This window comes from Ptychodera flava, chromosome 22 (genome assembly GCF_041260155.1).
Source record: "Ptychodera flava strain L36383 chromosome 22, AS_Pfla_20210202, whole genome shotgun sequence".
Lineage (NCBI taxonomy): Eukaryota > Metazoa > Hemichordata > Enteropneusta > Ptychoderidae > Ptychodera > Ptychodera flava.
Window position 1 is genome coordinate 25,438,744 of NC_091949.1, and position 26,537 is coordinate 25,465,280.

The 26,537-nt window shown below is 36.9% G+C and overlaps 1 protein-coding gene across 2 annotated transcripts; it reads left to right on the plus strand.

The window, feature by feature from the left end:
• The first annotated feature begins 11,040 nt into the window (after window positions 1–11,040).
• LOC139123048 (caspase-3-like) lies at window positions 11,041–24,261 on the plus strand. 2 transcript variants are annotated; one of them, XM_070689017.1, is made up of 6 exons: window positions 11,041–11,200; window positions 17,487–17,571; window positions 18,532–18,797; window positions 19,376–19,551; window positions 20,110–20,239; window positions 21,074–24,261. In XM_070689017.1, exons 1-6 carry the CDS (start codon window positions 11,101–11,103, stop codon window positions 21,322–21,324), a joined length of 1,008 nt encoding a protein of 335 aa, XP_070545118.1. In that variant the 5' UTR covers window positions 11,041–11,100; the 3' UTR covers window positions 21,325–24,261. The 2 variants fall into 2 exon arrangements, with proteins under 2 accessions (XP_070545118.1, XP_070545117.1); XM_070689016.1 differs by lacking the exon at window positions 11,041–11,200 and adding an exon at window positions 15,283–15,480.
• Window positions 24,262–26,537: the final 2,276 nt, after the last annotated feature.

The window sequence follows — 26,537 nt, forward strand, 5'->3', positions numbered from 1 at the left end:
TCTTTCACTTCAATCAAAATTTACCGATATAAAACGAAACATATTACTAGTGCATATGAATTTAACGTTCCTTTATTTCAGATCTAAAGAAAGTTACAGGACAGGTTGTTGTAGAAAATTAAAAGTTGATGTTTACAATCTGTTGTATTCCGCGCTACTTCGTCGTTCCTGTTCACGTCAGCCATGTTTCAGCAAGAGTTATTAAAGTGAATTCAAACTTACAATATCGTCCGTGTAATAATTATCCACCAGAACACCGGGACGGTGACCAGAATAAGTAAATTGGCTCCATTCCTTTTCTGAACTGCGGTAAATTGCGCTGAAATAATCCTGTTTAGACTGTATGCACTCGACACGATGCGATCGACGACTTGATCAGCTGTTGTAAACAAACATGTATCAATGCGCTCAGACCAGCGGCATAAATAAAAACATAGTCCCTTCGAAAGACTGACAAAAACTAATACAATTTCTTTATTTTTTGTTACCTTTTACATAAATATACGGTCATGGGCATATGATAAATCGGTTATCCCACGATATCAGCGCTTGGTTGGGACGTATTGCCACGAGTGAGGGTGCGCGCCGCATCACACTCGTCTTCGACTCGTGTGATGCGGCTCGCACCCTCACTCGTGGCAATACGTCCCAACCAAGCGCTGATATCGTGGGATAACCTCATAATAAAGCCCTAGGTGCAGGAAAAACATACACAACTCTCTAAAATGTTTATCAAGGGCATGGCAGAATGAAATGTGTGAATTTATATGGCGTAAGTTAACAGGCAGATCGTTCCAAGTTTTAGGTCCCGAATGAGAAAAGACCTTTTACAAAAGGGTTTTTGGCAACATTTGGTATCCTAAAAAGACTTGTGATTTGAAAATTTACAAGCAAAAGCGGTTGTAGAAAGTAGAAAGAAGAAATTAGAAAGCTGGCCATTAGAAAACCAGCCAAATTTTGTAAAGGTATTGTGTATGATGATCTTTGCCAGACACGTTGACATATTCACAGTATTCTTTTTACGGCATTTACAAAATCCTGGTCATTTATTCAAATCCTCTGGGCAACCTAACTTATAATTTAATGCATCGTCCCTTGCTATGCAAAAAAGCACAAATAAGTTAAAATATTACTTCAGAAATTGTTCAGCTTGATTATATAACCCATGTACTTAAACAGCTTTACAAATCTAGTAAGATGAAGATTCAGTATACGGACAGACAAACAGACAAACAGACAGACAGGCAGACAGACATTGAGATTAACAAACTGACATACGCCCCTCTTAGGCGGCTCTGCCCTCTGCCCCCTCCACCACTTTGCCACAATGAATGCCAGCGTCATTACAATACCGTTATTTAGTGTATATGTTCTTGGGATGAACCATTATATCTTCAGGGATTGTGGTCAAGAGATGCAATGAAAGATGGCACAAAGGTACACTGCATGAAAACCCAATAATTCAGATAAATTCACATTAATGAGTTGCCTGTATTATAGAATAATACACGTGAATTCATATGAATCCACATGAATACAGGCTTGCTGATACAAAAAATGGATTCATGAATGTATTCATCTGTATATGCACTCTTCAGCTAAAATACAGGCAATAATTCATGTTAATACAGTAAGTATTATAGGGTTTTTATGCAAAGGTAGAATTTGGACAAAGAAATGGAAAAGGGAAACGATGATATCAAAATTTCTTACAACATAGCTGATGCCAATGAAGTGATGCAAATGTTCATTCACCCCACTCTTGAAGATACAATGATTTATTACATAGGTCACGAATCCATAATTTGTCTGTTTTGTTTGCTTTTGATCGCATTTTTATGGAATTTTGCTCACAATGATTGCAAAGGTGCTTGTTAGTGCACTTAAGTCTGTAAACGTATGCCAGTGTGTAGGCGTTAGTCTGATTCACGAATGGGAAGACTGCTATTAAAATAACCGCATTTAGAAAGCTAAATAACCAAAGAAAATGAATACTCTCTGCTAAATCATCGACATCTTAAAATTTTTACTATAAATTTTAAATTACTGCCTGGAAAAGGGCATATTGTTTAGAGGACAAAATTATTATTGTATGATCGCCACTATTCTGCGACTTTAAGAAAGCAATTTATTAATTTCTGTTTGACTGATGTTCAGCAGATGTTGAAAGAACCCTCTCTAAGATAAAATTCGATGAAAGGAGTGAAGCAATGGTTATGACCGATGCAGGTGCTGAAAATGGTATGGAAGATAACTATAAAATGACGTATGCAAAACGTAGGAAAGCTGTTATCATCAATAATCAGAGATTTCAGAACCTTGGAGAACGTAAAGAGTCGGATGTTGACTGTGGAAAATTAAAAGAAATGTTCAGAAAACTCGCGTTTTCTGTCATAATATACAATGATGCTACTGTCAGTAAGATAGAGAAAGTTTTCCAAGACAGTAAGTATATTATGATGACGTCAAGGCAACTCAATATACACAAGGTAATGAATTACCAGGTCCTTTAGTACAAAATATTAAAAAGAAAAAAAAATACAAGCTAATAAAGGACCATCTTGATCGTAAGTAGGGGTACCAGGTGTCCGGAATAAGTAAGCGTACCCTCCTAGCATGCTACACCCGTCAAGCATAGCCCCGAAGTGTCAAAATCAATGGCAACTAAGTGAAGCTACATTTTCAGCATGACTAAAGGTTCTGTAAGTTTGAGTGAATCAATCAAAGTAATTGCAAAGATTGTGAACCAAGCTGCAAAAAGACAGAAAGAGAAAAACGTTTGCAAGCCTAGCAAGCAGGAGGGAGTGCTCTCTAAGCCTTTTGAGTGCATTCGGAGTTGGACAGTTGACAACTTCTTTCTCTACCGGACATTCAGCAGAGGATCAAAGGTCATTCGGCTGAGATGAGGTCTCAAAGGCTTTATAAAAACATTAAAAATATTAATGGTATTTGCTTTTTCCTTTTTCACGTTAATATTTACAGAAACACTGACAACAATGTGTAATCATAATTAATGCCACATATTTGTATTTTATAAAGGATTATTTTTAAACTTCAAAAATTACGTGCTACAAAAGTGCCATTAGCATTCCTCGATCAAGTAGATGGCAAATTTGTATCAAGAGATTAATCTGACGCTAATTTTTGAAATTTAGTTTAAGTCCATTCATATCCATTCTAGTAATATTTTCAAAATGGCGTAAAAATCTGTAGTATTTTAGTTTTCAATGAAAAATATTGTTCAAGTCTAAGACAAGGTATATTTTTCAAAAGTAACCTTTAATTTATGAACTACAAAAATGCGCATTGAATTCCATTAAAACATTGCTGTGCAAATTTTTTTTATGGAATATGAAGGAGGTTTTTTATAAGTGGTAAATAAGGAGAAGGAGATGTATTGTGAAGTATTATCACTTGATTATATATATTGTACAGAAGATTTTAATTGTGTAATTATCATTTGGTTCACATAACATTTACCCGTACGCCAACGATATTCATTCATTTGACGAGTGCCCAATTCTAAAGCGTATTGCATTTTTTCCAGTATCAAAAGAGGATCACAGTAACTATGACTGTTTGGCTATCGCCATTCAAAGTCATGGGGTGAAAATGGCATCCACGGTAGTGACGATAAAACTATCCCAATTCTGGAAGTCGCAGAATATTTTCGTGGAGATAATTATGACTCGCTTGTGGGGAAACCAAAACTTTTCTTCGTACAGGTAAGGGTTGGATCAAGAATCATTTAATACTTAGTTTCACAACACACACATATGTGTATGTAAATATTCTCACACCATATATATATATATATATATATATATATATATATATATATATATATATATATATATATATACAAATATACACAAAATGTATACAATGTGCCCTCCCGCTTATCACCATAATGGCTTTATGGCAACCTCTGAACTTGGTCACAGAGAGTACGGTTCACATCTGTACATATCTGTACATATATATATATGCAAATATATATATATATATATATATATATATATATATATATATATATATATATATATATATATATATATATATATATATATATATATATATATATATATATATACATACATACAGATATGTACAGATGTCCTCGTGGAAAATTACAGTGTCGATGCTAAAAGCAGAGCGTTACAAATACTAACACACATTTCTTCATGTACAAAGTAATAATTTCTCTTAAGTTATTGTCTTATTTGTTTGCCATACCTTTGACCAGAGTCACCCCTGGAGATTAAACAATAAATTCCATTCCAGGCTTGCCAAGGAACAAACACTGATCCTGGTGTTGATCAAGTTGATGCTTCTCCTCCAGAAATTGATGTACCAACTCTACGTCTTCCCGTATGGGCGGACTTTCTCATCTGTCTTTCAACAATGCACGGTACGGCTATCTTGTTTATCTGTAAACATGAAATCGATATTTGTCACTGTATACATATGTCAACGCGTGCAAATACTGACTGAGTGTATTTACGTATTAAGATAAGAATACCATGATCATTTCTGCATTTTCAAAAAGTGAATATCATCCCTTCTGTTCTCACATTACATCGAACAGTCTTAAAGTAATCCTTATTCTTGATTTAGGAAACCATAAACGAAATGTCTAGTTAGAAACCAAAATGATGTAAACATTATCAAATTAATATTTTTTTCCAAAGGTTACTACGCATTTAGGAACACTGAGAAGGGATCATGGTTTATTCAAGCAATGTATGAAGTGTTTCAACGAGATGCCGAGAGTGTGGATCTGCTACGCATGATGACGCGGGTCAGCAGGAAAGTAGCGCTTAAATTTGAGTCTCACAGCGACAGAAAACCAATGTATGATAAGAAAAAGCAAATTCCTTGCATAATGTCCATGTTAACCAAGTAAGTTTACTTCACCTGGAAACCTCCTGTTGAAGAGGATGAAGTAGATGGAGAAGTAAAAGAGGAGTTGGGAAGTAACACAATGGATCGGCTTTTGATAAGGCGAATCAAGCCATGTACCCATACTAATATGAAAATTAGAAAGGTATTGAGACAGGTGTTAAAAGGCTGCTTGACGTAATTGGTCTACTAGTAAACTGGGGGAGATTGGATAAAAGAAGAAAATGACCGGGAAGAAACTGTAAATTACATTGACACCGATAAGCCGAAGTGATCTCGGTATAGTTCTCTGCCGTTGAATAAGTTCAACAACTGAATAAACAATACATTGTCCAACGCCTGGATCCCTATATTCTTACAATTTTTAGAATAATATTATTACAAAAATGAATGAATAATATGCACCCGGCAAAGTACAAAGTTATGTTTATGGAGGTATTGTTGTATTCATTGCATGAATTAAATAGAAATTATTTACCACTGTTTTGAACATAATCGTTTACAAGCTATTCCCTTGTATGTTGCTTTCCAAAATTGTACATATTACGGTAATATTTTAATCTATATATTCAGTTGTATATAATACCATTTAATTTGTTTACTGAAAAATTTGAGATGTGGTCATTTGAGTATTTTGTTGTAATAATTTAAAGGTAGTTTAAAATCACAAATTGTTGACATCCGGAATTATTCAGTCTCTTCAGTCTCTTCCTAGAATTCCCAACTATGTTTAAATATAAAAAATTGAGGTCACACATTGAACATTTCAAACAGGTATTTATAAGGTTTGATTATTTTTTCATGAACAAAACATTAACAAAAAAGGATTACAATCATGCTTTCCAAAGTGAGCATATCTTAATGTTTTAACCCCACGTGCAATCGTGATCCTCTGAAATTGTGGTATTCATCAATTTACGATGATAACTATCATGGCTTTCTAAACAATTGTTAATCAACATGGCCTTTAAAATTAGTGGACGCGATTTATCTTGGCCCGACCTTGAAAAACAGAGGGTCATGTTCAAAGTGGCCTTGAAAAGTAGAGGGTCATGTCCAAGGTGGCCTTGAAAAATAGAGGGTCATGTCCAAGGTGGCCCTGAAAAATAAAGGGTTATGTTCCGAGGTGGCCTTGACAAATAGAGGGTTATGTCCAAGGTGGCCCTGGAAAATAAAGGGTCATGTCCAAGGTGGCCTTAAAAAAAAGAGGGTCATGTCCAAGACGGCCTTGAAAAATAGAGAGTCATGCCCAAGGTGGCCCTGAAAAATAAAGGGTTATGTTCCGAGGTGGCCTTGACAAATAGAGGGTTATGTCCAAGGTTGCCCTGAAAAATAAAGGGTCATGTCTAAGGTGGCCTTGAAAAATAGAGGGTAATGTCCAAGGTGGCCTTGAAAAATAAAGGGTCATGTTGAAGGTGGCCTTGAAAAATAGAGGGTTAAGTTCCAAGATGGCCTTGAAAAATAGAGGGTTGTGTTCAAGGTGGCCCTGAAAAATAAAGGGTCATGTCCAAAATGGCCTTGAAAAATAGAGGGTCATGTCCAAGGTGGCCTTGAAAAATAGAGAGTCATGTCCAAGGTGGCCCTGAAAAATAAAGGGTCATGTCCAAGGTGGCCTTGAAAAATAGAGAGTCATGTCCAAGGTGGCCCTGAAAAATAGAGGGTCATGTCCAAGGTGGCCTTGAAAAATAGAGGGTCATGTCCAAGGTGGCCCTGAAAAAAAGAGGGTCATGTCCAAGGTGGCCTTGAAAATACAAGGTAGGAATCATCAGAGCATTTTAAAAACAAAGGATGACAGATTATGAATTCATGTAGATTTTTTGCCTTCGTAATTTTTCAGGGATATTTTATCATATAAGATAGTGTTGTCATGAACAGTTTTTAGACATTTTCAAATTTTCAACTTCAAAATATCATTTTAATACAAATATTTCACCAGCTACTTGAACTCCTTGTACTTTTTAATTAGATAGAATAAAAAAATATAATTTTAACTATTTTTCTTTGCCTTATTGAGGTACTAACTTCAAAAGTATGAAATACCTTAGTTTCCTGAACATCACAGTTTGGCAAAATAGGAGAGTTTACAATGTACCATAAGCAGTCAAACAAAGTAGTGATTATAACAGTTTGAATTACATGATAAGTAGAGGTTTGCAAAATTTGTGTTTATTACACTGCATTTCCATTTGCAAACCAACTAATTTGACTAGAATTAGTAAAACACAGTTGACTTAACTTTGTTGCCAAGTAGATTAAACAAAATTAAGACATTTACTTAAGTCTGTAGCAACAAATTATGGTCTGTTACCATATTTTTCAATAATTTTTGACAAACGTTTCAAAACCCTATAAACCCAAAATATTTCCAATCGTGACAACTGTGAAGCTGTTCTATGCGGACGAGTTCTCATCGGTAAAACAAGCGAACCATCTCTACAATAATTTCAAAAAAGCATTTGAAACGGGATTTAATGTTAAACATTCTGGTAGAACTCAAAGGAGATGCAACTGTCTCTAGTTTGAAGGAATGGTGGATATTTACTTGTCATCCCTCAAAGGTAGGAGACTGAATTCGTTTGTGATTCATAGTTAAACTGGCGCCACTAATATGATGTCATGCTAATAGTTCGATACCTCGTAGTTGAACCAACTGTAAATATTTTCTTGCTATCAATGCGAACGTTTCTACCAGTGTAGATAAGAGCATAGATGTCAATATCAGTGTGTGCTTACCTTAGAGTTTGAGTGCTGTTTTCAGTATAATATATCCCATTTGCAAATAGGTATGATATTCGACAAACAGGCACCATTTGAAAGCATTACAGTTGGTCCAAATGCGGAAACCGAATGGATCAGGGTTATATAAAGCAGATTGGTCTACTTCCTCTGCTTTAAGAAAGGACCAAAGATAGATCCGTATTTCAAGCAATCATGACAACAGAATGGGCAAATCTCTCCGGCTCCGTTATCTTGCAGGTTTCATTGTTTTTCCTTGATAGGTGTACGTTGACATCTGCGTTACCAAGTTATCTATCGATCGATCTATCGAACGGGAAAATGCATGTAGCGGTATAAGATAATACTTTATAACAAGCCATTGGTGACCAAAAAATTAAAGTCTATTCTCAACCAGAAGAAGAGAATCTTTTTTCAGGGTACAGCAGGCGAGAAGCAGTTGATAAACAAAGAAGTCAAGAGAGCGATTAGGCAGGCAAAGTTAGATTATAAAAATAAAATTCAATCAAAGTTTCTTTCTGGTAACTTTCGTTCTACTTGGCAAGGTATCAAGCATATGGCAGCAGTAAATAAGGTTACTCCTTCAGAGTCAAAAGTTACACTAAATAACTTAGACTCAGCGGCGCTGCCAAAGGCCCTAAACACATTCTTCACTCGTTTTGAAACTGAGGATTTTTCATCTCAAATCTCAAATCTAAAACAGTCATTATCTCCTGAGTTAGGGATGTCTATTGAGACAGAGAAAGTAGCTAGAACTTTAAAATCATTAAATGTGAACAAAAGTCCAGGTCCTGATTGTATTTGTGGTCGCACCCTGAAGTTCTTTGCTGATCAGCTTAGTGTAGTCTTACAACACCTTTTCCAACTTTCTCTTGATACAGTTAGTATTCCTGCCATATGGAAAAATTCTATAGTAGTACCAGTCCCAAAGAAAGCTAGCCCTAAAGAACCCAATGATTTTCGACCTGTTGCTCTAACTTCCCTGGTAATGAAAACATTTGAGAAAATAATTAAGTCCATTATTCTGACAAAGGTTGGCAACAAACTAGACCCCCTACAATTTGCATATCGACCGGGAAAAGGTGTTGAAGATGCTAAGCTTTTCATTCTCAATACACTGTACAAGCACTTAGAAAAAAAAGGTGCTCATGCAAGAATCCTTTTCGCAGATTTCTCCAGTGCTTTCAACACAATCCAATCCCACATCCTTGCAGAAAAACTCTTAAAATTTAATTTTAGCAATCGACTTATTCTTTGGATTATTGACTTTCTTACAAATAGATCACAAAGGGTGTTTGTCAATGGTATTTTGTCAAGTATCATTCAAACAAATACAGTTTCTCCTCAGGGTTGCGTTCTGTCTCCTCTGTTGTACATCCTTTATACTGACGATTGTAGAAGTACACATGAATGTAGCCATCTTGTTAAGTTTGCTGACGATAGTGCTCTGCTTACACTTCTACAGGGATCAGAATGTCATCACGGTCCCGCTCTTAGTCAGTTTGTTGAGTGGTGTGATAATTCGTATCTAAACTTAAATGTTAAGAAAACTAAGGAAATGATAATTGATTTTAGGAGGCAAGAACGCAACCCTCCTACGTCCATTGTTCACGATCACGAAGTCGAGATTGTTTCGAAGTATACATACCTTGGTTCAATATTTGACAACAAATTGAAATGGGATCATAACACCGATGCTATACTGAAGAAGGGGCAGCAAAGATTGTACTTTTTAAGGAAACTGCGTTCATTCATGGTTGATAGACAAATTTTATCTCTTTTTCATAAATCTTATATTGAAAGCGTTATCTCTTTTTTATAAATCTTATATTGAAAGCGTTATCTCATTTTCATTCATTTGTTGGTATCAAAATCTGTCTGTTATAAACAAAACTTCACTTGATAGAATTGTTTCACTTAGCTCAAAACTATTGGTATACCCCAGAGAAGTCTTTCTACGTTTCATAATCAGCAAGTACTCAGGAAAGCCCGCTCAATTCTTTTGTCTAGTGATCACATTTTATCAGCAGAGTTCGATACACTTCCCTCTGGTCGGCGTTTTAGATACCCGGCTTGCAGGTCAAACCGGCGCAAGTTGTCATTCATTCCAACCGCTGCGGCTTTTAAATGATCCCTAAACTGTTTTGTGTATAGTCCTGCGTCTCCTACCATTTTGTAAATTTGTATTTTATATTTTTGATGTTGTATTTGACCCACGCTTTTTAATTGCCCGTGTTTGGGATAAATAAAGTTCTATTGAATTGAATTGAATTGAATTTAACTTACTGTATTGTTCTTTTTTGATGAGCCATTAGAATTGTGAAGGAGCGCATTAATAAATAAACAAAGCGCAGGGAAACACGAATATCTCTTATCCTTTTAATGATATGTGTGATATTTCTGATAAAGAGCTGTATTTTCTGAAAAAATCTCCTCTTCCTTTACTTGACACTTTAATTGCAACCTCTGATTACGTCACCACACACTGCTGTCAGTCGATAGACACTAGCGTACTGCCCTTATCAGGTAATTAAATCAGTCGTTGAAAATCTCGCTACAACGACGTGACTTCAAGTCATAAGTATATCATGAGATGCTGACCAACTGATTTAATCCTCTCAAAAGGTAAACACAGTAGGCGATTAGGCTACATTAACAATACTGGGTGGGGGTTGGCTGGTAACTGGAGGAATTGCAATTGCAATCTTCATTTGTTTTCATTCCCTACCAGCTTCCAAGTGAAGGTAAAGCAGTCACCTCCCTGTCTTGATAATGTATGACAAAGGCGCTTTGCTTGTTCACTCGGTTTGCGCCCTTATAACGTAGACAATCATGGAGGAAATGTCAAACATGATGAGGTGTTGAAGTGAGCATTGGAGGTTAGGCCGTGAAGGTAATAGACGAATTTTGAATTGTATGATGTTGAGTTTCCTGACTTGGCGTCAATAAAGCTAAATCTATATCGTTAGGCAATTCAATTTCTTTATCGAGACCACCCACGTCTTGATAACTAACCGAACACCATATTCTTTCACATCTGTTGTTTACCGCTGTTGCTCATAGCATAGTTCACCTCAATGCTCATCGTCAGGGACCGTAGTTCACCGGTTATTTTAGGTAATGACGTCGAGGGTATGGGTGCAAGGTATAATAGGCCAAAGTTTTGCGGAAGTTGTTCCTCATTATTAAGTCCTGCGTCCCAGCAATAATATTAGACCGATACGAATGGAAAGCTCCAAATTAGACATAAGTAGACATAAAACTGTATACTTTATAGGAGTTATAAACATTTATGAGCTACTGTTGTATAAACATGTATGCACGCAACGAGTTTTCGGTTTCGGTACAATGACACTAAAGCATGACATACCTGTAATGGTATGTTCTTTGTCATGCAGCATGCGTGGGTCATAACACTGCCACCTCCAGTCACACCAACACAACTCCTACGCAGCTCTCAAAATGGCGTCAGACAAGCAGGATATATCCGATAAAGGCGACTCCGTTGACGCTGGCATTTTAGGAAAAGGCGACCTGAAAACCGCGAAAGCAAGCGACGAAGGCAAGTATCGACTCGGTCAAGCAGACTGACTCACGGTCACAATTCAATACTTTCCTCGGTTACACAAAACAATAATACAGGCTGTAAAGCTGCTTTATGCTGAAGTGCTCTCATTTGGAGCATAAAGAAAATAATTCACGTTTATTGGAACTCTACAAAAACAACTAGTTAAATGTACAAGAAAATAGGACAAGTCAACACTGTGGTAGAAATTAAGGGAAACGGGGAAACATTTCGGATTTTAAAGAGACACAATTAATGAATTTATTGCCCCTCGAAGGTAAAAGACTGCTACGTTTAATCAGTGGTTGTGAATTTTTTGCCTGAAATGATTAATGGTATAATTTGCATGACTGGTATTAGTTCAGTAACAGTTTCGTCATTACAACCTGGTGACCCCTGAACCATGACCCGTATCAGACCGTGCAGGCTGATGCTTTTGTCCTGGTATAGAAGAGCATGCATGCAATTTCAGTGTGCCGAGCTGAGACAGCTTGCACATGTCGTGCCTTTTATCATTTTTTTCTCACAAACTTAGAACTCGGCATGCTGGCACCACGATTGTGTATTTTGAGAGGTCACAAATTTAATATTTGAAATTCAACGACAGATTTGTCGATTTTGCTTCACACATAAATGTTCATGCCACAAGAATTTCGACACCGTTTTTTGTGATTTCTGTATTTTCAAAGTCTACTGAATCAGGATCTGTATGATGTCGCCCTATACTGGCACTCATGTGCACTTTGGCATTTTCAAGATTGCGGCCAAAGTGGCCGCGGGTCGAGGAATTCGTATCTTTAATTTACATAAACTGTAAAATTATTCATGGAAATGCAGAGTGGACGCCACAAACCGAGATCGCTGCCAAAATTGTTGTGTTAGTGTACATTGAGTCACATCTTAATTAACTGAGCAGCTTTACGAAGGGTTTTGTATCTTGGGACAGATGTTAGGGGACTTTTTGTTATATGAACTGTAAGCAACCATCAAATCCAAAATGGTTACCCAACAAATATCGAGGTATATCCTTACCTAAAGTGCATCTTAAATACATTTTGTTCGAATCTTTAGTCAGGTATATATTTATATATAGGTATATATGTCGAAACACCTGACATCACTTCTTGGTCTTTTGGCCAGAGGTCCATATATCTTTCTTTCATGAATTTGACTTTGTTTGTGTACCGTCTATTTACTGTCTGTTCTGTGCTGTTTTGTGTCTATGTTTACAACTATTGTCTTACAAATTTTGACCTAGTGTTATTGGATTGTGGATTGGTATGATTGCGATTATTTTTGTATCTAGTATACTGCAAAATCATTAGTGGAAATGCAAAACGGACGCCAAATATCAAAGATGGCTGCAAAAATGGCAGACACAAATAATTTCGAGTCGTATCTTAAAGCAACTAGCATTTCTTGCAATCTGAACTATAAAAGTCAGCCATGGATATCTTAAATTGAGGCAAACTACATGTATCTTCTATTGCCGCCAAAATGCTTGCCGCGACAAATATTTAGCCAGATCTTACATTAATGTGCATCTCTTAGACCGATTTTAATACCTTTTGATACGTGTGAGGGTTCAAGATTTCGGCTTTCCCTTGACATGAATTGTAAAATTACCCATTTACATAGCAATATGTAAAATTGCTAATGTGTCACGTAATAATTAGTGAAGCTTCAACTCATTCAGTAATCAATAAAGCTGATTTTGTTGGCTTTTACCGGAAATATCACACATATCACCAAAAGAATAATTTGATATGAAAGATGATTTACTAGCTAAACAGCCAGGAATATACATTCCATATCTATCGAAAATGTAGAGAAGGACGTGATATAGCATTGGATATTGTCCCTTTGAACCAAACTTATCTAAAATAAGTAGCTAATACAAAATGTTAGCTTAACAACCAGCATGGTCGAAAAATTTGTGCTATTCATCGGAGTAGTTTGCTGATTTGGTTTAACAGTTGGCCGGACTGTTCCACTCGTAGAATATAGTGCGAGCCAGTTCAGCCGTAGAATACATGTATCGTCCTTAACAATATTTCAGCAGAGGGAAAGTCGGTTTTTGTGGGTGACTCATGCCCAAGGGGTTAAAGATGTATGCTGTTGCCCTCATGGACAGTCAACATGTGTTTTACAACACACCTCATCCGTAGCAATGCATAAGAACGTACCATACACAAAACTTGTCGCATGTAATATGTTGGAAGTGGTTCTGCAAGAAAGTTTTTTCCCGACAGCGTTGCAATATTTCTGGTAGGGTACACCAAGAAATTGCTCGGCCATCGATGGCAGACGACATCTTTGTTTACATTCTAGTTCGTGCATGCGCAAATGTCATTTTGAAAGTCGGCGAGCATCATTTTTCGGCACCGATGTCTGGCAGACAACAGTTCCGACAAATGATGCCTGGTGACGTCGTTTACGTTGATCAGCACAAAACCCCGCATCCTACGTTACGTTATTAATAGTGATAATAATCATGGAGTTGGAGTAAGGTCGACGTCCACTTTTTTGGTATTTGAAGGAGGTTTGTTCCTAGTAAGTTGGCGACGAACGATAGGTGATCGTACCCTTTGACCTCGTATTGCGTTTATAATAGTTTTAAAAGTATTTTGAATATTAAGCAACGATTGAGCGTTTAGTGAAACATTTGTACGTAACAGCAGCTCGGGCTGGTTTTTATCTTAGATATGCACTTGTAACCACCTATTCCAATCAAGCACATCTATCTCAATTATGAGACGTCTATAAATGCAGAGATATTGATAGTAATAGTTTTCTCATAGACTACCATGTATAGTAAATCAACATTATCAATGAAATAAAAAATTTAATTTTTTGTACACAAATGCACTTTTCACCAGCAAAGTACATTAACACGAATTATCAAACACCTATAAATGTAGAGATAATGTTAATAGTTTGCCAACACACTCTAAAGAAGGTGATTTGATATTTTTGGACGACGTACTATATCGGCCACATTTTGCTCTCCTTTGAGGGAGGGGGGCTTTAAAATTATGGCAAGTCAGGAGGAGGACTCGAGCGCATTGTGAGTTTGTCAGGGGGTCGTTTGAAAGAAGTCAGGGAACTTTTTTAGAACCTCCCGCCCCCTCCCCTCTAAAGGTGTTTGTGAATGCAACCTAACAAAGGCGCCTGTTTGTCCACCAGGTTTGCACTCTGTATAATGTACACACTTGCGGAAGAAACAGCTACTGATACACCAAGCCTACTCACTAGAAAGTGGAATTAGCTACTGGAGTTCAGCGTGCACTCACAAATGATTCTGTTCAGTGATCGATCATAGAAATACGATGCTGAGTTTCGTGACGTAGTGTCAAATAAGCTAGCTCTATTATTGCTGTTCTATTGAGTTTACTCGAGTCCGCCTATGTCACAACTTTCAAAACGGTCAGCTCTTTTATCCATGCTCCATGTTTACCAACTTAACGCTACACGCATTGCCTAACTGTTGGTGACTGTTCACTCAATACCGGAAACGGTATGTACGGATATTTAAGCTAATGACAGTAAAGATAACCAAGGTTAAGGGGTTAGATTTTCGCAGGAAGTTACTTATTAAACAGTTTAGATCGCAGCTTGTAGATACTCCCTGAGACTGACAACCCCTCCCGCAAATAGACATAGAAACGATAAACATAAAAGTCATATCCTCATTGATTGATTACCATGAACACATTATGTTTGGGATAATTGGATGGTGAAGTAAAGTCGTTTAAATCTGCAAATGCAAGCTCGTCTACTTTTTTTTTAAGTTATACTCTTGCTTTCATGAGTTACTTGTACTCTTGTAACATTCAGCTGTATGGCACCCAACACGTTTGGGAACTTGAAAAATATGCAGATCCATTGATCCCAAATTAGTTCAAATCTTGTTCATCGAGGAAATATAAACGACAAATTATAGTATTGATTTGCTGTGGACTCGTCAATGTCCAACAAAGACTTTGTTTCCGTACAATGGTGACATGCAACTTAACGCGTGTCATACCAGTAACCGGTACTAGTCAGCTTACGATTAAAAATCAAACCCAGCAAAGGTCAAACCGCGGTCAGTTCTCACTAAGACAACCACTACATACACAGGACGTTTTGCCGTATCCGGTAATACCAACGCCGCAGAGAGCAAACGATCCGCAAAATGGCGTCAAACCAGTCCGATATGTCCCCCGAAGGCGATTCCGAAGATGCTGGCTTTCTGGGAATCTTTCGTTGGGAAACCAAGAAGTCAAGCAAATTAGGCAAGTGCTCACTTGTTCGCGTCGACTGATATTGTATTCAATTACTGTGCTTCGCATTGCTTCATAAAACATGGGTAGGTTGTGAAACTGCTTAATGGGGAAGTGCTCTCAATAGGAAATGAAGGGAGCCGCTGTGAATAGTTTTTATGACTATAATATCTCAAAGAGCATCTGTCGGCTGTTTTGAAAATACTGAACTAATCAACACTATAGCATATCACCAGGAATTGGGAAAACTCTTTCATTTAAGGGGCAGAACATATTCACTAATTGTTTCTCTAAGGTAGCAGACTGCCATAGCATTAAGTTTGACACTAAAATGATCAATGGCAACAGTAGTATTGCTAGTACCAGGTCAAAGTGTCATGGGTATAGATTCGAAAAGGAGGTCAAAGTTTATTGCAGCAATAGACCTTAGGGACCTAGCTGTCACACCTTGACGATTTTAGCTATCGAATGCCAACGTATGAGAAATTTGACAAATATGCTGGTTTACGTCGTATAAGTTATTGGTAAGTTTAGTATAAGTGAAGAGCACGCTGAAGCACGTTGATATACGTCGTAGTACGTCAAGGTCGTCGAAAACTTATGTGCATGCACAAACTTTTCGACGTATGCCACGTATGGATCATACTTCCCGCACACGCGAGCCGTAAGTTATAGGCAGGTTATGCGCTCGTTGACACATTTTCACTCAGTTACTTGTAAGTTGCTCATAAATTGAAATGCGTCGAGATAATTGTCTAGCGTACCCAAAACGTATTTTTAACCTATTTGGCCTTGTAGACGACACTTCTGGCTTCACAGTGACCATTAAACGGGCTTAGTGACTTGTCCCAGCAATTACAAACTGGTCGATGATAGGTTGGCCATTGAATTTGGTCGGTGGACTTAACTTTGTATTTATCAAAGATGCCCTCATCACTGGATCTTGTTAAGATGTGTTTGCTTATTGCGTCACGGATGTTTAATTATAGTTGGCGGGTGATTAGAATGCTTGTTGACGTGCATTGTTTGGTCGTTTGCTTTCCGATACAGACACAACATATTTATTTATTTATTTATTTATTCGGATCTCCTACGGGATCAGTTCCATCAACAGGTTCCTCATCAGTTATTGTTGATAGATAGATAGATAGATAGATAGATAGATAGATAGATAGATAGATAGATAGATAGATAGATAGATAGATAGATTAGATAGATAGACAGACAGATAGATAGAAGTTGATGTGTTGACTGAAGTGGTATTACGATTCAGTTTAACAGGGTGGTATTTAGATATTATTCCCTAATATTTTCTTCGTTCAGCGAAGGAAAATAGGAGTGATTTAATGACCGTGTTACCACTAGTCGAAGACGAGTGGTTACAAGGTTTACGTCACTCGTATTTTCCTTCGCTGAACGAAGGAAAATATTAGGGAATAATACACTTATCACATGCACAAGCCAAGATTTCTTTATTTTTGCAAAGTGCAAGAAGTTTTTCATAACGATTCCGAGTTTAAACTTTTGAACTACTTAAGGAATAATATCGATACGCCGTGGGCGAGTTGTCAATCGTTTCGAGTCGTTTGTCGCGTGACTGAAGAAAACGTCAGTATACGGAGCAAAATGCCAGACGGTCTTTCTGTCTACCAATACCTTCCACAAAGTTATACACTATTTCAAAGATAGCGTAGGGCTAGAAATTTACCTCAGACAACTTGTGTTGGGGCTTTGAACGGCAAAATAAACCGAAGTGAGTGTAATTCAATAAAATGACCTATACCTGCCTGAACTCTGATTATTGATCATTCCCTCACTCCTTTTGTGAACAAAGTCTCTGGTTCGTTTACATAATGCGGCTGATTTCCAAGGAGTACTCAAGATTTTCACTCCAACAGAGTACTTTGACTTCTATTGATATGCTGATAAGGACATCGCATGACGACCGGTCAGAGTGAAAATCTTGAGTAGTCCTTGGAAAATCAGCCGAATTACGCATGTTTCGTTTCTCTTTGCAGATGTCACAAGTTCCTTTGGTCAACTAAAGATCCAAGAAAGCAGCCCTGATGAGTCACAAAACAAGGCAGAAGGAACATATTCGTGGTAGGACAGGAAAAAGATGTTAACACTTTGATGTTATATTGTGTTTTTCAGCTTACCTGTGCAAGTATTAAATTTGGCAAATTTCCTTCAGATCTTACGTGCAATCCATTAGAAATATGATTTCAATTATGTTGGATCACTTCTTCATGAAGAAACCTACAGAGATCTTAATGATGTTTATTTTTGGTTTATTTTGTATCATATCTGTCAGATCGATCAATGAGTGTCAATTTTATCTTTTCTTCACCAAGTCCATCTGTACTCTAGCTTCCCATAGAAAACCTAGCATCCGATGTAATAATCAAAAAGAGTTCAACTTTCTCCATTTTCCGCATGACATTCACCTGATGTCTATTCATTTACAAATGTATTTCATAGATCTAAAGAATGGAATGATAACCTGTTTTCATCGGAAACAGAGAGAAAATCATGTACACATTGTAGAATGTATTGCCATTTTTGATCTGACAAGTTCATGCCTTTGAGATACAGTAGCTTAATAATTTCATTAGATATCTTGCAGGACAAATAATGTCAATTCGTGGAACGGAATTATTGAGCATTTTTGTTGATTGAAAGATCTGTCACTCGAGGGCGCTCTCAAGAGGGAGCGTGAATGGTGCTCTGTTGTGACAGGATTTCCTGTCGAGGTCTTCAAGCATTTTGTAATTGACCGGTTGCGATATCGCTACCAGCTTGATGACACAGCAAGCTGCCAGAACCACTTTCAAAGCTGACTTGAATTTGAAAATCTGTTCAACAATTACCAAGTGTCAAATGAAAAGTTTTTATACGTTATCAAATGCAATGTGCAAACCTTTGGCATTATGTTCCAATGCAGCCGATCATTCACTCTCATTTGATCACAATAATGCGCAACAAAGAACGTGTAATAAACAACTCCATATAGTCTACTTCAAGATTGTCCAACAAACTGTAGCTTTGGTTCTTTCTTTACAGTGAAGACAAAAAGAGTAAAACAGTGAAGGCTTCATCTATTGATGACATTTTAGAACGAGATAACGTGTACAGTACATCACATGTGAAAAGGGGACGGGCTCTTATCATCAATAACAGGGACTTTGAACCAAAAACTAGGATGAATAGACGAAATGGGACAGACATAGACAGAGATAACATAAGAAGAACTTTTAGCGGACTTGGGTTTAATGTCACGACATCTGATAACTTGAAAGTTCGTGAAATGCATGGCGAATTGATAGAGCGTACGTGTTGTTTTTGTAATTGATATTTGGTAAGCTTGAGTAAACCAGTGCTGGCCACTTTTTATTGTATCTTTTGGTTTGTAATGTGATGATATAGGGTGTTAATTTGAGTTTCTAGGTGATTTTTACCATTATTCAATTACCTATAAGGAGTTGATTTTCGCTCTTTGTTAAATGTAGTCAAGTGCACAATCATCTGTACCACGAGCTATGTTCGTCATCAAACACACATGCCAGTGTAAGACCAGCGAGCTAAAAAGGCATGACTGAATTGTCTAAAGAAAATACACACTCATGACTAAAACACAGACAGGTAATTGGCAAAATTCCAAGTTGTTGGCGAATGAGAAAACAAGTTTCTGGCATTAATAACAAAATGAATCTGTTTAAGTTCTCAGTTTTTAATATTGAAAGCCAAGTATGAAAAGCAAGATTGAAGCAGTGAGTTTTAGAAAATTGTATGATCTATTTTTAAAAGTAACCCAAAGATTTGATAAAAAACTAGTTCATATAAACAGTCCAAGAGCTAACTTTGCTGCAAAAGTTGTAAGTTTGTGCTTCTCTGTCCGTGCTACTAGTATCAAAGGAAAATCACACCGATTCTGATTGTGTAGCGGTGGTTATCCTTAGCCACGGAGATGATGGCATCATTTATGGTACAGACGGTACGACACCGGTTGAAGAACTCACAAAGTACTTCTCTGGGGAAAATTGTGAAACACTCGTTGGAAAACCAAAACTTTTCTTCCTCCAGGTGAGTATTAGATTAAAGGATAATCTCTTATATATTCTAAATTATGATGAAATGCATAGATTTTACTTTAAAATTTATTTTTATAGATTTTACTTTAAAATTTATTTTTATAATACTGTACGATTACTTTAATTGTTTACTGCGACTTCCGCTTTCATATGTTCAGATCCAGTTCAGTTGCGCAAAAAGAGTGCTGTTTATTCTTCTGAACAAAAAGGTCTTATACTCTCAAATCAAACGAAATTAAATAAAAGGTTGAAAGTGGTTCTTCCTCCATCGTGCAAATGAAAATTGGAAATAAAAACATGCAACAGATTCATGTAATAAAAATTGAGAAAACTACAGAGCAACATGTGGCAGCCAAGGTCAATGTGACCTTGTAAACAATTCAGGCTTTGTAGTGTACAGTTCAGCCTTGCTAATGAACAGACCATTGAGGGCACACTAATGTGAGCAAGACATTAAAAGTTTTCCGGCAAATTAGGCAGCCTACTTCGATGCTTACTGAGTTGATCAAATTATTGACATGTTTACCATTTCCATGTTCTTCCATCATAGGCATGTCGAGGTAAGGAATTTGACGACGGTGTTGTGCTTAAATCTGGCATTGACCAAACAGATGCCGCTCCTGTCGCCCAGCGTCTGCCAGTGCAGGCTGACTTCCTCATTTGTTACTCGACTGTACCTGGTATGGGCATTTATCAATTTTTGCCTTACATTTAACCTCGACACCCATTATTAAGTGACACTGCGTATAGTTAAGACTACAGCACTGAAAGCAATGCAGCTAAACTTGAATATGTTTATTGGAAAGGGTCAACCAATGTCACGACAAGATACTGCACAGTATGGTTAGTCTTGCACAAAGAAGACGAAGTAGTCAAATAGCATATACTTACCACCGAGGATTTGAGTGAGAACGTTTTTGAATTATACAAACATACCGGAGATTATAAGTGACTGATAACTTGAGTCATCACCGGCACCTTGTGTGATTGTTGAAAATTGCAGCGTCGGTTAAACAGCATCATCATGTTAAAATCTGTCACATACCTAGTAAATGTTCCAATTTACAGATACATTTAGACGGACAGAAAATGTCCATATTTTCAGACAAAGTTAGATATCAGCCTATGCAATGTTCCATTCACATTAAGTTGGCGGTCTATTCCTTTGCCTGTCACATAACTGTTTGGATTTTTCTGATTGTTTGTCAACTTTAAGTTACTGGTATAATCAGCCCCGAAATTCCGTAAGAACAGGGAAAAGGTAACAAAGTGGACATCCTTGCTTGCACTACAGCTTCGGTAGTTTATATTGATAGGTACTTTATCGTTACCAGACCATTAACAAGTACCTATCTGTCTGAATCTTTTAACATGTATAAATAACAAAACTGCTGTTTCAACCAGTATATCTGAGTAGCGGGTCTACATACAGTATGTAGATCCGCTACTTAGATTAATACTCATTCGAGACTATTTGGCAAAATCTTCAATGCCTCTCACTATATCTTATTCAGGTTATTATTCATGGCGAAATACTGAAAACGGATCCTGGTTTATTCAAGCCATCTGCAAAGTTTTTGACCGCTATGGTCAGGACATGGACGTGCTTCAGATGATGACCAAAGTCAGCAGGATTGTGGCGTACAGTTTTGAATCGAGTGCCAACTCTCCCAGTAACGACAAGAAGAAACAAATTCCCTGCACTGTGTCAATGTTGACAAAGGACTTGTTGTTTACGCCTAAAACCACTCCCACGGAAAAATAGTTTAAGATTTTCATGGCTTGCAAAATATCATATAAATTATCATGCCTGACTTTACTATCATAGACACTACCATAATTAAAGCAATGCTTGCTTTTGAGCTACGAAAATGTATATCTCATGAACCTTAACTTGTCAAACTTAAGTACACAGTCAGTTTCTTGAGTGTCAATGTTTGAGTTTTAAAACTATTCACGCCGTATAAATGAAAAAAATAATTTGCAGGTTAAACTTTGCCAAGGCATCGAGTTTACTCTAACATAAACAAACAATGTAATCTTTGTCTGTCTAAAAGCTTAAACGGGCAAAGTCGGCCATTTTTCATGAATTTTGTTTGAAACGAGATAGAACTTATATTGTTTGACATGTTGAAAGATACTGAATAAATTTGTGACCATGCATATATTTGACAACGGTTTTAGACACGGTAGATAAACCATCGCAAGAATGAATTAATGCTCATGACCATCAATTCTTTTTCGCGATGGTTTCATTTATTTTGTCTAAAACCGTTGTTGAATATATGCATGGTCACCCATTCATTATCTTTCAACTTGTCAAACAATATAAGTACTATCTCGTATCAAACAAAATTCATGAAAAATGGCCGACTTTGTCCCTTCAACGTAACCAATGCTTATAAATCAACGATGTTAAACAAACGCTCTGAGTTGGTTTCAATATGCCTCAGCCAAAAATATCGAATTTTAGCAGCACCCGAGACCGTAGTATAATGATATGTCTAACCCTTAATAATGAGTGAAGCGGCATAAGGAAAAGCATGATCTGTCCAAAGATTGGAAGAGGTAAATATCTTAAGTAACATAAACTATTTTTGGGCCGAGGGGGAACCAAGCTGACAATTCTGCTACAGTATACTCTTTGGTGGTTTTACATGCAAGGTCAGGGTTCCACTTAGTTCGAACACATTTCAATTCAGTTGACTTTTTTGAGTAGTTGTAACCGGGCCTCCGCTAATATTAACACTGTTGTAGGCAAAATAGGATACAGATCGTCAGTCAAATATAAAAATTACACAATTACAGAAGGAAAGGCAGTTATATGAACAAACAAGCATCAGTAAAGAAGAAATTTAACACATGAGGCGTAATAGAACATTTTCGCAACTTCCCCTTTGTAAAATACCTCCACCATGAGCCTTTTTACCTTCCAACGACTGCCCAAGGCAGAATTTTCAACTGACCGACTTCTTTCTGTAAAACGTATTGACATGTACTTTTGTTTGAAACCTGAGGTTGTTACCCTTTGTATCTCAAGGTAAAGCAAGCATTTTCTTGACTTGATCATGTATGATGAAGGCGTATGCTTCGGTTGTGTGTTCTTTGCAGTGAAGACAATAATGAAAGAAACTACGAATATCACAAGAAGTGGCATTAAGGACTGGAAGATAGGCTGCTTACAGATATTAGGTACAGGGTTGAAATTTGAAGACAAAATGTTGAGTTTCCTGATGTGGCGTCAACAAGCTAGATCTATTGTTGCAGTGCCATTCAGTTTTACTCGAGTCCGCCCACGTCTGACCTCAAAGGTGTCCCTGACCTCAAATGTCTCCCCATGTTAAATATGCTGTAAGATAGGGGTTAAACTCAAATATGACAATACCCACCGCACAATGCGAAGCTTTTGTAGTCAAATCGACATTTTCGAAGTAATTTTGCTGCTGTTTAATAATATAAAAAATAAGGCTAAGAACGACACTAACAATTGGGATGGCTAGTCTCTACATAAAATATGCATACTCTATACAATGATGCATTTGAAGTCATATGGACATTTTTGAAGTCATACTAATCACTCGTTTAAATATACGAATGGATATGAATAACACATGAATAGGGCTCGACATAGAATTATCAAGGGGGAGGGCTATTATTTTAAACATATACCTACCCAATGAAGATATGGATTGATCGTGCAGAGAATTGAAGTCATACTAGTTGACGCTATTTAGTTATTCCAGTTAGATTTAAAAATAAAATAAAAATTAAGGGCACTAAAAGAATTGTTAAGGGGGCTATTGTTCTGGAAAACATATTACCTTTCCTAAGATTAAGGGAAAGATTTGATACCTAATATCGATAATTTGAAGTCATACGGATTGCTTTTATTCAGTACTTCAAGTTACTAAGGCCTGGAACAGAATTACCAAAAGCCAGGGCTAGTGCTTTTCAAGGATGTACCTACAGTACACATGGGCGACTTTGAAATCATAGTATTTGCTGATCTTTAACACCTTAAGCGGCATAAAATTATAGCTTGCTTATGGATTGTGTTTTTCCCAAACAGAAATTGCCTACAGAGGAACGCTTCAGTTGATAAGTACAACCATGAGGTCATAGCTATAATTGCTATTGAATAATTCAAGTAAGATATAACATTAAAGATTAAAGTTACATTTAGAATGAAACAATTTGCTTCAATTAGGCAAACGTAGTTGGTTATAGCAGTGGGAGCATACTAGTATAATCATCAGAATTATCCACGAACAGTTTTTGAGTCATACGGACACTTTTTGTATCAAATATATCTTTTAAATTCAATACTAAACGCTGTACGAAGCCATGGTGAGTGACACACCTGGCACATTTTTGAAGTCAAATTAATTCCTTCAATAACATAACAGTACTTGGATATAGCAGTGGAAGCATATAACCATCAAAATTATCCGGGGTCAATTTTGAGGTCATAGGGACACTTCATATGGTCATATGTATTCTTTTCAATACAATACTAAATGTTAGACAAAGTAGAGGTACGTGTACAATAAACCCCTCAGTAACTCACCCTTTTCAAGTCACCTGGCACATTTTGAAGTCATATTAATGTTTTCAATTGCGTTGCATAGACGTAGTTTCATATAGCATTACAACCATATAATCCTCAGAATTGTATATTATCAATAAATCAATCAAACATCCACCAATGTTGTACTTGTTCGAATCTCAGAGTATTCAGCTTTGATATGTACCTTGGAAATCGGATCAAATACACATGTATTCATGCCCATGAACTTCAAGTACGACTCAAGGTTAATATAATTTTTTTATACTGTAGATGTCTGATCAAATTCACTCGATTTACAAAAAATCATTTCCTCATTTACCAAAAATCAATTCCTAAGTTGGTGACTTCTGTGCGAGTCCCTGTGGAATCCATAGGATCCTTAGGCAGAAAGATTAGGTGATGATTTTAGCCCAAACTCACTGTACACGCACATATCCAAGTGACAGAACCAACCACAGTAATCCCGACAGATCTGTTAGCTCAGTTGGTAGAGCATCCGAAATGTATTCGGGGGATGTGGGTTAGAATCCCTCAAGGGCCACTTTTCGTTTAATTTGCATGTATTACATTTCAAAAGATAAACACTGTCTAATGAGCTGCCGTACTGACCTTATTAGGTAATTAAATCAGTCATGTGAGTCTTGTTCTCACTTTGTGCGGTTCACACACACATATACTTTCTGTGCTTTGGTCAGCAGCCATGAATATTGACTGTTCTTTGTTATATGTTACAAATACCTGTCGTGTGAGGGCGTTTGAGACGCTTCTGAAGCGGCTCAGTCCCTTCACACAGCGAGTTGAAGATAGAGTTAATTCCTAAACCAGCTCAGGTCTGGCCGTGTATACACCACTGTAATTGCTCCGCAAACATTGCCAACTGGCTAATCCGCTGTCCGTATCAGCAGATTAATCGATTAAGTCAACACCACAGCCGCCACATACGTAGTAAAATAAGAGAGGAGATATGGACTTGTACTTATAAATTAAGCAGTCAGACGATGTGGAGTCGAAATCTTTATTTGAAATATCACTGTCAAAATTAACAAAATCAAATAAAGTAAACCGTTGCACATAATACCCATCCCTCCCCAACCCTCCCCAACCAGGATATCATAAGAAAAAGCAAATTCCTTGCATTATGTCCTTCTTGACCAAGGAGGTACATTTTACCTGGAAACCTCCTGTTGAAGAGGATGAAGTGGATGCAGAAGGAAAAGAGGAGTTGGGAAATGACAATGGATCGGTTCCTTGATAAGGCGGATTAAGCTATGTTCCCGGTCTAATGTGTTGAAAGTTATTGGGACTGCTTGACATAATTGGTCAAGTAGTTGACTAGGAGAAATAACATAATATCTGGAAATAAATTTTATATTACATTGACACTAACTTGTCGAAATGATTTCAATACGGTTGTTTGCCATTTAATGAATGAATAAATGAATACGCAGTACATTATTTACCGTCTAGCTCCCTATCCCTATACATGTATTCCTAGGATTGTCAAAATAATATCAATATGCAGAACAGAACGAATAATATACGTCAGTACAGTGTTATGTTTTAAGAAGTAATTTTCGCAACCTGAGTAACCTTCATGAGTAAAATGAAACGTATTTACGACTCTTTCTGTACAGTTTTGCATATACTCATATACAAGAGGCCACCAGTTTTTAACTAATAAGGGGTACCATTATACCTTCCTTACAAATCCTCTTAACATTTTGTATGAAAAGAACTGTATTTTGTCATACGTTTCACTTTTTCCAATTAGTTGTTTAGCTTCAAGATTGTTATTCGATTTGACGATAATCGAGACTTTTACCAACCTGTTTTTCGTCATGTGTATAACACGCTATTTTGTTACTTCTATACATTCCCTTTGAGTTATTCACGATCCATCGCTTTCTTTTTTTTCTTTCTATCATATACAGAAGAAATAAAAGTTTCCAATCTATTTTAACACAAAGTTTGTTTTTTATGTCTGTGAAAGGTTACAATGTGCCACTCCACTGTACTTTTGAGTTTTCGATAATTGTCTCTAGCATTTTACTCTATGTCCTTTTGCAATTCTTTCTCGAGATTGGACTTGCGTTTGACTTGCTACAAGTAGACTACTAAGACCGTTGGTAGATGGTTGAAGGATAGTTGGAGAAATTAAGGGACAAGAAGATGATAGGTTTTGAGATTCAGAAAAGTCCAGCACTAACATGAATCTTTTTGTATGATCAAAATTTTTATAGGTAAAACAATTATTGTCAGGCACCATTTTACAAGTGGTATAGCCACAAACTGATGACATCAAAGATGTGCGTACTTATGGAAATGAGGTCAAAGGTTACGTTCTAAAAGGGGCGATAAATTATTTTTGGGGTAAGAGTTAGGAATGGGGGCTTGGAAACTTAGGGGGAAAT